Below are 13,885 nucleotides of genomic sequence, written 5' to 3' on the forward strand. Positions count from 1 at the left end.
TTTTTTTAAAAGTAAGTCGAAAAAATTTGACTTTTTTGAAAATAGTTGAAAAAAGTCCAAAAAGTCATATGGAGCATTCCAGGTGAAATTTTCATTAAAAATTTCTATTTGTAAAGAAAATTTTTTTCGACTTTCATGTGAAAAATAAGAAAACACGTATTTTTTTATTTTTTTATTGAATACAAATAATGGAAATTGTGACTTTTTTAAATTCAACTTTATCAAAAGCCGATCCCTTTTGAAACATGTTTTTTATTCTTTAATACTTCTAAAAAAATAAAATAAATAATACCACTAAGAATTTATCAAATTTTTGAAAATTTTAATTAAAAATTATTAATGATTGTTTGCTCCAAATATTTAATAATTCAAAAAAATTTAATTTTATAAAAACTATGGTAATTATTTGTTGTATTCATATTTGAATTTTGGTAAATATGTGTAATTGAATAAATGAAAAACAATTGAATTTAAGAAAATCATAACTGAAAAATTCGAGGCTTTGAAGCTAATTTTTATTAATTTTCATTATTAAAGTTTTATTTAAAGATTTTTCTTTAAAAATTTTCGAGTATTCAATTATATTTTCGAAATCACCAAAATTTAATTTTCACAAATTTTAATTAAAAATACATAAAAGAATGAATTATTTAGAATAAAATTTGACCCAAAATTCAGTTATTTAATAACTTTTTAATTAGGTACATTTTCAAAAAAAAATTGCAATATCTATAAGAAATTATTCAATAATAAATTTTCGAATGATTTAACTATTTTTCACACCATAAAAAATTAAAAATTAAAATAAGTTGCATTTTATACCAAAAAAGTGGAATTTCATTACAATATTTGAAGAAGAAGTAAAAAAAAGTCCAATCTTTTGAAATTAAATCGAAAAAATTCGACTTTTTTGAAAATAGTTGGAAAAAATGCAAAAATTAAAATGGGGCATTCCAGGTGAAATTTTTATTAAAAATTTATTTTTGTTCGGAATAATTTTTTTCGAATTTTATATGAAAAATAAGAAAACACGTATTTTTTTATTTTTTTATTGAATAAAAATTATGTAAGTTGTGATTTTTTTAAATTCAACTTCTTCTGAAACCGAAAAATTTTGAAAGACATTTTTCTCTAAAATACTTCTAAGAGAAAAAAAAGATTAGTATATAAAATATATTCAACTTTTCTTCGAATTTTTTATATATTCAATAAAAAATAACGTATCTGCAACGAAAGTATAAATAAATTGATATTTAAAATTTTGGTTTTAGTTTATCTTATAAGCAATTTTTTTATGTTTTTTATTTCGATTAAATAAAATGCATTTTTATTACTGCGTGTTATTAAATTAAACGTACAATTTACATTAAGTAATGTTTTTAATTAAGTGAACGTATACTCTTCATTTAACTCAAATTATGATTAGAGTCATTAAATTAATTTGTAATTAAATTTTTAGTTAAAAACAAAAATTTTCCTTATGTGTAGAACGTTTCAAATAAATAAATATTTTTTTATTCTAAAATTTTCAAAATTTTTCACACTAAAATTAAAATTGTAGACTAAATTCAACATTTATATAGAAACGAATTAATTTTCTACATTAACAGAAAAATAGTTACTATGGTAATAAAATACAAATTTTACCGAAATAGAAAAAAAGTATATAGTTTATTTCAACGTTCAAATCTTTAGGAACACTTTGAATTAGATATAATTTTACTTTTTCTTAATCTTATAGTGGAATATTTGAATGAAGTAAATTGCTTTCAAAATAATGTTAAGTACAATAATTTGCATTTTTGTAATGAAATCATTAAGTAAAACTTAAATTTAGTTTAGAAAAAAAAAGAATTAGATGTTTTATTTTTCGTTAATCTTGTATCAGATTTTTTTTATTTTCAACAGTAAAATAAAATTTCTATTTTTGTAATAAAAATAAACGAATTGAAAATTAAATTTTATTAAATGAAACAATTAGATTTAATTAATTTTTTTGTACTAGATTTAATTTACTAAAAAATTAATTTAATTTACTTTAATTTACTATTTTTTTGAATTTTTTTTTTACTAGATTTTTTTTTTATCTTTGTACTAGATTTTTGAATGAAAATAAATGAATTAAAAATTAAATTTGGTTCAAAAGAAAATAAATATAATTTGGTTTTGTTAATCTTGCTCTAGATTTTTTGAATGAAGTAAATATTTTCAAATGCAAAATACAATTTTTATTTTTTTATAGGAAGGAATAAAATAAATTAATTAAAAATTAAATTTCGTTCAAAAAATATGATTTGTTTTATATACTTATTTATTTATTTAGCAAATAGACTAGACAATATTAATATTGTATTTGATTATTTGAATAAAATATGAATTGCCTTCGAATGTAAAATACAATTTTTATTTTTGTCGTAAAATAAATAAGTTAAAAATTAAGTTTAGTTCAACAAAAAAAATAGATGATTTATTTAATATTAATCTTGCACTGGATTATTTTTTTGTTGTTTTTGTTTTCAAATGCAAAATAAAATTTCTATTTTCGTAAACAAGGGAATTTCTATTTCCAATGAATGCTTTTCGGAAAATCCGCGAGTAATGTTATGCTATCAAAATTTGACTATATAGGAAGCACTCTGAATATTAATTAACTATACAGTTAGTTTTCAATTCTTTTTTTTTCGTATATATGATTTACTACTTCCCCTTTATAGATGTTGGGGTTATCCCAAGAAGTTCCATAGAATATTACAGCAGCCTTGGTTTAATTTTATTTTTCATCTTGGGAACATCCAAATGCCGTCATTTCAATGGAAGGAAGGGGTCATCGGTGGGAGTTTCTACTATTTAAGATTCACTTTACTCTAAGATCGCCACAGTCAAAGATGACGAAGCGTCAAGTTTTCTTCGGACTTTTAGTCCTTTTGGCTGTTACAGTTTACGCACAAGGTAAATAAACAAAATTACTTTTTATTTACATGTGCTTTTCTTTTTGCAAATTTTGAAAACATTTCTTTTCGTTCTCGCTCAGGGTTAATTTATTTTTTATTTGAAAAATTATTTTGAAAAACTAATAATAAATAATAATAATAATAATAAAATAAAAAAATAAAAATAAAATAATGAAAACTAATAAATTTAATTAAAATAAGTCTAATTAAAAAATATCTAATTAAATTAAACACGGAATTTCGTGGACATTAAATTAAAATCATAATTAATAATTGAAATTATAGCAAAAATTGTAATGAAAAATTGCAAACTGTGATAAAAGAATAATTAATTGTTAATTAATACATTACACAAATTCATAAAATAAATTAATACATAATACATAATAAAATCATAATTAATAATTGAAATTATTTAATTAAAAATGTAAACTGTGATCAAAAAATAATTAATTGTTAATTAATACAATACAAATTCATATTAGTAAACTACTTTTGTCAAAGAAGATAAAAAAAGAAAAAAACTATTTTTAATGATGAATGAATTTTTAAATACAGTAATAAATCATTAGCGAACAATTAATTACAAATGAATATGCAAATTTCAATTTTAGTATTTACAATTTAAAATTTTGATACAAATCACGATTTATTCCTAAAGGAAGAACATAAATTACATTACCAGTTTTTAAATTTTGCAAAAACATACAATTCTATCGGAATTTTTTCAGAATATTTCGCTAATACTTTCAACAAATTTTTTCGAAAAAAATATACTCTCATAAATAATAAATAATAATTTGTTAACAAAAATCACAAAATAAATAATAATAATAAACTTTCATAAATAATAATGTATTAATAATATGTTACAATATTTCGATAAAATTTTTAATAAATTTAAAAAAGCGGACAATAAATAACATTAAAAGAGAAATTTTTTTAAATGAATAAAAATATATTAACAACAATTGATATAATATTTCACTAATATTTTCAATACATTTCGAAAAATATAATATATATTTTTACCAATAAATTAAATATTTAAATTAAAAATTAAATTAAATTAAATTAAATTAAACCATAATAAATAATAGTATTTATTGAAACTATCTCCCGGCAAATTTTTAATAATAATATTAAAAGAGAAAATTATTTAAATAAATAAATATTAACAATTCATACGATATTTCACCAATTTTTTTTTAATAAATTTTAAAATATAATATTTGTCAACAATTAAATATTTAACAACTAAATAACAATTTTTTTTTAATATTTCTTTAATTTTAATATTGTTTATAAATTATTTATAAACTAAAATTCATTTATTTACGTGTTCATAGATTAATTCCACTATTGGAGTAAAAGAATAACACATTGTGTAATAAAAGATAATTAAAAACATGTAAATAATAACAACAAAAACTCAATAAAAGGAAATTAAATGACCCATTTTTATTTATCAACAAACTATAACAAAGTAAAAAAAAAAACTTGACCTTTTTCGTAATTTTCATTTTATCATGATAATTTCAAACGTTGGCCAATCTCTCTATATTCTCTTTTTTTTCTCTCTCATCTCATCTCCTCTCAATGGTTCTAATTGACCTTGTCTTTGGGTTTTCCCAGTCTTCAAAAAAGCCGTTTTGCGCGTGTGTCAGATAACTCTTCTTTTTTTCAAAAATAGTCTCTCTCGTTTCGTTATTTCAGGTTCAAGAAGTTAAATAAATCTCATCCTTTTATTTTTAACGCAGTTATTGATGAGCTTGGATTAATTAATATCATTTACTTGCATTGATTAAAAAAAAAAAACAGTTTCGACCACATGCCGATAATATATAACTTACGAGATAACGAATGTGGTGTAATATTGTATATTTATCAACAAAAATTTTTAATCAACTTTTTATTTATCTTCTAATATAACTCTGCGCGAGTTTCAATAATTTAATGGTTGTAAAGATCTGACACAGAAATAAATTACATAATTGCAATAATTAAAAAATTAAAATGCAGTTTTAGATTCCAAAAACAGTTTTGCTCTCCTTAATTGCGGTATAATTAAAAATTATGAGAATAGAGGAACTATATTAGGATATATACGTTGAACCGTAAATTTATAATTTTACTTTTTTTTCTATCCAATACCGTGACACTGAAAGATAGCATTTTTTACTTTACAAAATAATTTTTTATTCTCATTTTCGTTATTACTATTTTCATTTTTATTGTTATTTTAGGCCTCGGATATTATGACTTTTTTCGACTATTTTCAAAAAATGTGACTTTTTTCGACTTATTTTAAAAAATTACGACTTTTTCGACTTTTTTCCAAATATTGCAATAATTTTTAGTATAAAATGGAACTTATTTCGATTTTTATATATGTACCTAGTGTAAAAAATAACTAATAGACAAATCTTCAAAAATTATTTTTTAAATAATTTTTCTAATAAAAAAAAAATTTTTTTCTATAACAAAATTTAAAAAAAAATACAATTAAAAAGAGTTTTAATAATAGAAATAATGTAAAATTTAATTAAAAATTAATTTTTTTTTAAAATTGCAAATTTTGAAAATAATTGATTTTTCAAAAATTTTAATGAAAAAATCTTCAAGTGTAAATTTAAAAATGGTATAATTAATGAAAATTAGCCTCTAAAAATTATATTGAAATATTTTTGAAAAAAATAATTCTTAGAATTTTGACACTCTAATTTTTTAAAATACAATTATTTTAAATATTTTCAAATACAAATTTCAAAAAATTCTAATACATAGTTATCAAAAAATTAGTTTTTTAAAATTAAACAAAAATTCTTTTCAGAAATTCAATTGTTTTCGAAAAATTACATTGCAATATTTTTTTAAAAAAAACTTCTTCTTGTGATTTTTTTATCTTAATTTTTTTAAGATTCAATTAACTTCGAGGAAAGTAAATTAAAATTTTTTTAAATTTACTTTTTTAGATTTATTAAAATTGTAGAGAAATCACGTTTATATTAATAAATTTAAATTCTTCAAAAATTCAATTATTTATTTAATAGAATTTACCAAATTTCAATTATTGTATGTAATTGGACAACTATTATCTCTCATAAATTATTTTTAAAATATTATTTAAAAAAAAAATTAATTTGAAGAATTTCTTTATTATAATTTTTATATTATTTTTTTATTATAATTATTAAAATTAATTAATAATTAAAAAAACATGGACAATTACAATTATTTTAAGAAACTGAATTTTTGTATTTAAAATTTTAAATAATTTAATTCTCTTAGAATTTTTGGAAAATTATTCAAAATAATAATTATAATAATTATTATTAAAATAATAATTATTAAAAATAATTGATTTCGAGAAAAAGTTGGAATAAAAATTATAGAAAATAAATAGAATTTTAAGAGAATTACAGGCGCAATTTTTATAACTTCATAAATTTCAGAAGTTTTTAAATAGAAATTTTTAAAATTTTTGTTATAACACTAAATTAAATAAACGAATTTTTCGACTTTTTTTCTATTTTAAATCGATTAAAGCGATTTTTTTTGCGCCTTCAAGTCGATCCGAGGCCTGTTATTATTTTTTTTATTATTTATTTATAATTATAATTTATTTATTATTTATTGTTATAATTTTTATTTATTTCTTTATGACGCGCTCCGAAGAAAGTTACCTAAAGAAGCAAATCATTTTAAGGTTATTTTTATGTTATTTTTACCTTAATTTTCTGGTTTTTTTTAATTCTTTAAAACTAAAATCAATGATTATTAATTATTTTAGCTTTAATGATGACTTGGCAATCAGTATTTTAAATTGAGAGTTGTTCCTCTTTTTGTAATTTCGTTCCAAAAATTACAAACATAACCTCAAATTTCTTGCTTCAATAATAATTGGACGTTTATTTATTTTAATATAAATATTTGGACGTTTATTTATCTTAATATAAATATATTTGCACGTTTATTTATTTTAATATTGCAAAGCAACGTTTTGATACATTTTTTGTCTCAATATTTGCCAACCTTAGAAAAAGTGTAAACAAAATATAAATAAATTATTATTCTCATTTAAAAATCGTAATTAGTTGGTTTTTGTTTTAATTTTTAAATGATGAAACATCAATGATTTTGATTTTTATTATAAATTTTTTTTTAGTATAAAATCATAAGTGTAACGCGTACGCTGAATGTAAACTATATGTGAGTCATTAAAAAACTTTTTTTTTTCTATAAAGAATACATTGCATTAATGAAATTTAAATATAGTTCTTAATAAGCTTCACATTGATTTTCGTAAATAATTAACTTGACATTGAAAGCGTGTACCTTTTCTTTCATCTTTTCTGCTGAGTCAGATAATATAGAGACAGATTTAAAAGTTGTATTGGCTCTCGCGTAACCTTCCTAAGAATAGTGTACAAAGCATATATCTCTCTTTGATGATGTCAATTATATTGTAGACATATTATACACATATTGTTTGTGTGTTAAATTTTCATAATATGACATGATTTTCTACCGGTTTTAAATCTATTACTTCTAAAAAGCAATAAAAAAAATCAATAAAAAAAAATATTGATATGGTCGTAACTGTTTTTTGCTCGGCTGGTTTTAATATATATATATGTGTCTAGAGGGGCATCGGGGGAAAAGGGATATTTTTTGTATTTGTCAGTTATCCGGGATTTAGAATTTATAAAATAATTTGGTTTTTAACTTTAAAGTTCCGATGCGCTTTTCTCCCTAAATTTTTTGCAGTGTAAACAGATTTTGAAAGTATTTAATGACATTCAGAGTTAGGAGTAAATTTTCTTGAATTAAAAATCACTAAGTTTCTTCACGGAGAAAAATATAAAGTATAACTTTTACTACTTTTATAATAAAACATTTCTGGTAATTTTTACTACTTTCGGAGTAAATTTTGCTACGTTCGAATTAAATTTCACTAATTTTTACAAATATTTTCTTTGAACGTAGTAAAATTTACTTCGAACGTAGCAAAATTTACTTCGAAAGTAGTAAAAGTTACCAGAAATGTTTTTATACTATAAAAGTAGTAAGAGTTACTTTTTATTTTTCTCTATGTTCATATATAGCCCAGATGGTCAATAAAGTGACCATTATTGCCCATGGACAATAATAATATAACCCAGCGGTCAATAGAGTTCCTGTGAACGGTCAAATTTCCTATTATTGCCCTAGGCTAATAATGGGTACTTTATTGTCCTGGGAGCGGTCAAAGTGCCCATTATTGACCTAGGGTAATAATGGATACTTTATTGACCGCTGAGTTATAAGGGGGACCGTAATATGCGCCTTTAAAGATATAGGTAAAGTGACCCGAGTTGGATAAAGCAACTGAGTTGCATACAAATAATGATGAAACTGAAAAAAATAATAATTTTCAATTTCAGGTGAAAGGAATAAGCGATATGCTTACAGCAGCAGTAGTAGCAGTAGTTCAAGTTCAAGTTCAAGTTCAGGTTCAGGCGGCGGTACTCAAACATTGACAAATTCACATGCAACCGGAGGAGCGAGCGCTGATGCCAAGGCTGGAGCAACCGCTGATGGCCATGGTCATGGAGGTAAAAATAATTTAATTGTTATGGAAAAAAAATTTAATTTTAAAGGAGAACAAAAAAATAATAATAATGAAAATATTTATCAAGGGCATGGAGGTGGGTTTGGAGGAGGTGGTGGAGGACTGGGAGGTCAAGGTGGGGGATTAGTTGGTCATGGTGGAGTGTTGGGTGGAGGTGGTTACACGGGAGGTTTGGGAGGAGGTGGTCATGGAGGAGGACTCGGTGGTAGCCATGCTGGTGGCGGATCTTATGGTGGTTTCGATGGCGGAGCAGGAGGTGGGCATGGTGGAGGAGGAGGAGGAGGAGGACTTGGTGGTAGCCATGCTGGTGGCGGATCTTATGGTGGTTTCGATGGTGGAGCAGGAAGTGGGCATGGTGGAGGAGGAGGAGGAGGACTTGGTGGTAGTCACGCTGGTGGTGGTTCCTATGGTTACAATCAGGGTGGTTCCCTAGGGGGCAGTCATGCCGGATCAGGTGGTTACGGTGGTAAAGGAGGTGGTCTTGGTGGTAGTCACGCTGGAAGTGGTAAGAATAACTTTTTGTTTTAATAATTTCACTAACTATTCATTAATAATACAATGTTAAGAATACACTAATTATTAATAATTGCATTAACTATTTTTTATCTTTCTTACACGTTAACCGTTTTCTTTGTTTTCTTTATTAATTATTTCTTAATCATTAGTTGTTTTTGTTCTTTAATAATTAATTTCTTATTTGTTAACCTTTTTGTTTCTTTACTTTATTAATTATTTTTTAAATTAACAGGTTTCTTTCTTTTCTGTATTAATTATTTATTTCTTATTCATTAACTTTGATTAACTTTCATTAATCTTATTAACTGCTTTCCTATAATTATTATTTATACCTATTTTACTAATTAACTAACTCTATAGAACGAACTTTTAATTGTTCACCAAAGTTTTTATCTTTTATGTTTGCAAACCAATTATTGATAATTTTTGACACTTTTTTAACCTCGTACAACTATTTAGTTACTATTTTTAAAAAGAATCACACTTATTGAGTTTAAAAAATCCACTAAATGTACTGTTTCCTTAAACAAGATTTTAAATAATTATTAATTTAGATTCTTTCGATATGGATACTTCATCTTTTATTAAATATACAACAAATTTGAGAAAAATCAAATAAATTTCATACAGTAAATTTTTTCTAATCTCCTATAAGTATTAGAGAAAATCGTCTTTCAAAAGTCCTCGGCTCCTGAAGATAGTTGAATTTAAAATAATCATAACTTCCATAATTTTTATCGAATAGCAAAATAAAAAAATACGTGTTTTCTTATTTTTCACATGAAATTCGAAAAAAATTGTTTCTTACAAATAGAAATTGTTAATGAAACTTTCACCTGGAATGCTCCACAAGACTTTTTGCACTTTTTATAACTATTTTAAAAAAAAATCCAATTTTTTCGATTTATTTTCAAAAAATTCGACTTTTTTGACTAAATAACTGAATTTTGGCAAATTTTATTGTAAATATTTCATTAAAATTTTTGAAAATCAAAGTTTGATAATTTTTCATTGTAAATTTTAAAAATAATTGAATTCTCGAAATATTTTAAAGAAAAATCTTAAAATAAAAATTTAATAATGATAAATTTATAAAAATTAGCTTCGAAAATATGTATTAAAATATTTAAAAAAAAAGTAATTTCTTGAAATTTTACATTATGATTTTCTTAAATTAAATTGTTATCAATACATTCAATAACATATTTACGAAAATTCAAATATCTGTACAAAAAATAATTATCAAAATTTATTTTTTTAGAATAATTATTAAATTTTTGGAGAAAAGAATCATTTTTGAAAGTAATTAAAATCTTAAAAAAATTGAATAGAAATTTTATTAGTTTTATTGATTTAATTTATCTTATCTCCTAATAGTATTAAAGAAAAGCGACTTTCAAAAGTCATCTGCTTCTGAAGAAGTTGAATTTAAAAAAATCACAACTTTCATAATTTTCATTCAATAACAAAATAAAAAAATACGTGTTACTTTATGTTTCATATGAAATTCGAAAAAAATTGTTCCTTACAAATAGAAATTTTGAATGAAAATTTCATCAGGAATGATTCATATTTGTTATAAAATTTAACTTTTCAATTTTTAAAGTGTGAAAAATAACTACAGTTAAATCTGTCGAAAATTTTTTTTTTTTGAATAATTTTTTTAAGATAATTAAATTTTTGAATACCTATATAGAATTAGTTTTTAAATAATTGAATTCTGTGTCAAATTTTTTTGGAATTAATAAAATGTATTACGCTTCACTAACTTAATTATGTTCAACAGTAAATTATAGAAATGATTTATTAAATAAAATATTTGTTCTTTAAAGGTGGATACGGAGGAAACGGTGGTTTCGGAGGAGGACATGGAGGATTAGGAGGTAGTCACGCTGGTGGTAGTGGTGGTTTCGGAGGAGGCTATGGAGGTGGACATGCAGGTCAAGGTGGAGGTCAATACGGCGGATACGGAGGTTACGGAGGATTTGGTAATTGACAACTTATATGCTATATATACTCAAACTTTCAGTAGTATTATTAATTATTATTATTCACCTAATTATCCTTATTATCATTACTATCCCCTCTGGGCAAAAAACTATATATGTTTGTTCAAAAAATATTTCCAAAACTTTTTTAGAATATATCATGTCCGCCAAATAATGTTCTACAGAACATTATTTGAACATTCGTGTTCTTAAAATGTTCTAGAACATTATTTGAATATTTGTCGTCTTAAAATGCTCTAGAACATTATTTGAAAATCCATTTTCGACAAATGTTTTAGAACATTATTTGGCTGACATGAAACGTTCTAGGAACATTTTTAAAACGTTTTTGGAACGATCATGATTTTTTGCCCAGTGGGTCATTATTATCGTTAAATACCATTATTATCATTACTATCATTATCATTATTCGTCATTAAATATGAAAATAGTTATTCGTCATTATTCATCATTATGAAATAAACTGAAAGTACTTTCATGAAAGCTCGCTCCTTTCATCAACAACCATCTATCGAATTTATTTTCAGGTCCCTTACCTGGACAACCAGGATATCAACTTGATCCCGGATTCGCACCAGGAACATTTAATTATCCAGGTTAAGTAAAACATTTCTTCATTCGCTTCATTATTTCTTCATGCATTGTAAAAAAAATTCTCAATAGATACTCCAACTAGCATATCTGAAAGTACTTTCAAAATTTGCCAATTTGACCAAATTCGTCTCTTCAATTTTTAAAAATGTCTCATTTCTTTTTTTAGGAAACAGACCCCTACCTGGACAACCAGGATACCAAGTTGACCCCGGATTTTACCCTGGAAATTTGAATAACGGTTACAATAACTTTGGAGGTGGTGCAGGAGGTGGTGGTGGTGGCGGTGGAGCTTCTGCAAATTCCAAGGCTGATGCATCTGCCGGAAGTAATGCTGGTGGTCATGGTGGAGTAGGAGGTGGTCATACTGGAGCACTCGGAGGAGGTCATGGTGGATCACTTGGAGGAGGTTATGGCGGTAACTACGGAGGTGCTAATGGTGGTGGTGATCACTACGGAGGTGGTCATGGTGGCAACCTTGGAGGTGGTTATGGTGGATCTCTTGGTGGTCCTCTTGGAGGTGGTCTTGGTGGTTCAGGAGGTTCCGGTTCTTCCAATGCCCAGGCTAGTTCCAGCGCCAGTTCCAATGCTAATTCTAACGGAATTAAGTGAGTTTGTTAAATTTCTTTCCATATTTAACAATCGAATTTTGATATAAACTATATTTTTTCTGTAGAATATTTGTTATTAATATTTATGTTAGTAATATTTATGTCATTAATATTTCTCCGAAGAAAGGTACGTAAGAAGCAAATTATTTTAGGTTTAGCGGTAAATAAAGTGCCCATTATTGCCCTAGGGCAATAATGGTCACTTTATTGACCGCTCGCAGATCAATAAAGTACTCATTATTACCCTGGGCAATAATGGTCACTTTATTGACCAGCTGGGCTATATAAAAGTCCCTAAGAAGATTTTCATTAAAAATTTTTGTTTTTTTAACAAAATAAAATAAAAATAAATCAATAAAACAAAATATAACACACAAAAAATATTTCAGCATCTTCTCTCGATTCGGCGAAGGTGAAGGGGGCGCGAAGGAAGTGGCTAAAACCGGAAATGTCGAAGGAGGAAAAGGTGTCTTCAGCAGCAGTTCCGTGAGTGTTGGTCCTGATGGAAAAGGAACATACAGTGTCCAAGCGGGCAAAATCCCGTAAATTATAAATCAAAACATTTCTCCTTTTTTTTACAATTTTATATTAAATCTTATTTATAATAATTATTAAATATTTGCGAATAATTTGATACATGCATTTTTTTTTTTTTTTTTGCAAACCTGTAAAATAATATTTTTTTTCTTATTTATAAGAATTGTATACTCAAAAGCAGAACGTCAATGTGTATACCTAATAAAATAAATTGAACAATGAAAACCATGAATTCAAATTGAAAACAATTTACAATGTGAAAAAATGAAAATTCTAAGTTTGTATATATATAAGAATTTACATTATAAGTACCATTATTGTGATAATATTAGCGCCAATAAATGAAAAAAAAAATTATTCTCAAAACTTGTTTTTCTTTTTTTTCGTTTACGAATCAATTATATTTATCTTGTGGAATAATTAAAGATTTTCTAAGGATATCAAATTGAGGCAAAAAACGTATCAAAATTGTTGCATCGCAAAAATTTTGATACGTTTTTTGTCTCAATTTGATATCCTTAGGAAAACTTTAAAATAAGTATCAAAAAACGTATATATTGTAGTATCGCAAAAATTTTGATACTTCTTTTAGCTTAATTTGATATCCATAGAAAAACTTTAAAATAAAGTATCAAAAAACGTATCAAAATTGTTGTATCGCAAAAATTTTGATACTTTTTTTGTCTCAATTTGATATCCTTAAAAAAAACTGTGAAAATAATTCTATATAATGAAAAGATTAAGTAAAAAGGGTAAAAAGAGTAAAAAGGCAGAAAGGAAGTATAATGATAATTCCAAATTGCAAATAATAATTTAATATTATTTTATAATATAAAATATTTTATTATCAATTCATAATAAATATTTAAAAAATTAAAAAATAATTAAAAATACAAAATCAATACAATTCAAGATAAAAACATCAGTTGAGAGTTTGCAGGAAGGGGAAACTGGAAATAATTACAATATCTCTTTTTCTTTATAAAATTATTATATAAAATTATTATATAGGGAGCGGGGGGTAATTTCCAAGAAATTCGCGCCTGCTATCAACAA

At 24.2% G+C, this 13,885-nt stretch overlaps 1 protein-coding gene across 2 annotated transcripts; it reads left to right on the forward strand.

The window, feature by feature from the left end:
- The first annotated feature begins 2,797 nt into the window (after positions 1–2,797).
- Positions 2,798–13,195, forward strand: LOC122501906 (glycine-rich cell wall structural protein-like). Of its 2 annotated transcripts, XM_043611689.1 has the most exons (7): positions 2,798–2,949; positions 8,378–8,548; positions 8,633–9,070; positions 10,914–11,069; positions 11,618–11,686; positions 11,851–12,289; positions 12,682–13,195. In XM_043611689.1, exons 1-7 carry the CDS (start codon positions 2,811–2,813, stop codon positions 12,836–12,838), a joined length of 1,569 nt encoding a protein of 522 aa, XP_043467624.1. In that variant the 5' UTR covers positions 2,798–2,810; the 3' UTR covers positions 12,839–13,195. The 2 variants fall into 2 exon arrangements, with proteins under 2 accessions (XP_043467624.1, XP_043467625.1); XM_043611690.1 differs by lacking the exon at positions 11,618–11,686.
- The last annotated feature ends 690 nt before the right edge of the window (positions 13,196–13,885 follow it).

Source organism: Leptopilina heterotoma, unplaced genomic scaffold (genome assembly GCF_015476425.1).
Source record: "Leptopilina heterotoma isolate Lh14 unplaced genomic scaffold, ASM1547642v1 Lhet_218, whole genome shotgun sequence".
NCBI classification, from domain to species: Eukaryota; Metazoa; Arthropoda; class Insecta; order Hymenoptera; family Figitidae; genus Leptopilina; species Leptopilina heterotoma.

Excerpts from the sequence above, each read along its gene's own strand:
- LOC122501906 (XM_043611689.1), top strand. The coding sequence starts at position 2,811 with ATGGAAGGAAGGGGTCATCGGTGGGAGTTTCTACTATTTAAGATTCAC. Across the intron at positions 9,071-10,913 it reads TGGTAGTCACGCTGGAAGTG|GTGGATACGGAGGAAACGGT; the intron begins GTAAGAATAACT and ends TGTTCTTTAAAG. Across the intron at positions 11,070-11,617 it reads CGGAGGTTACGGAGGATTTG|GTCCCTTACCTGGACAACCA; the intron begins GTAATTGACAAC and ends ATTTATTTTCAG.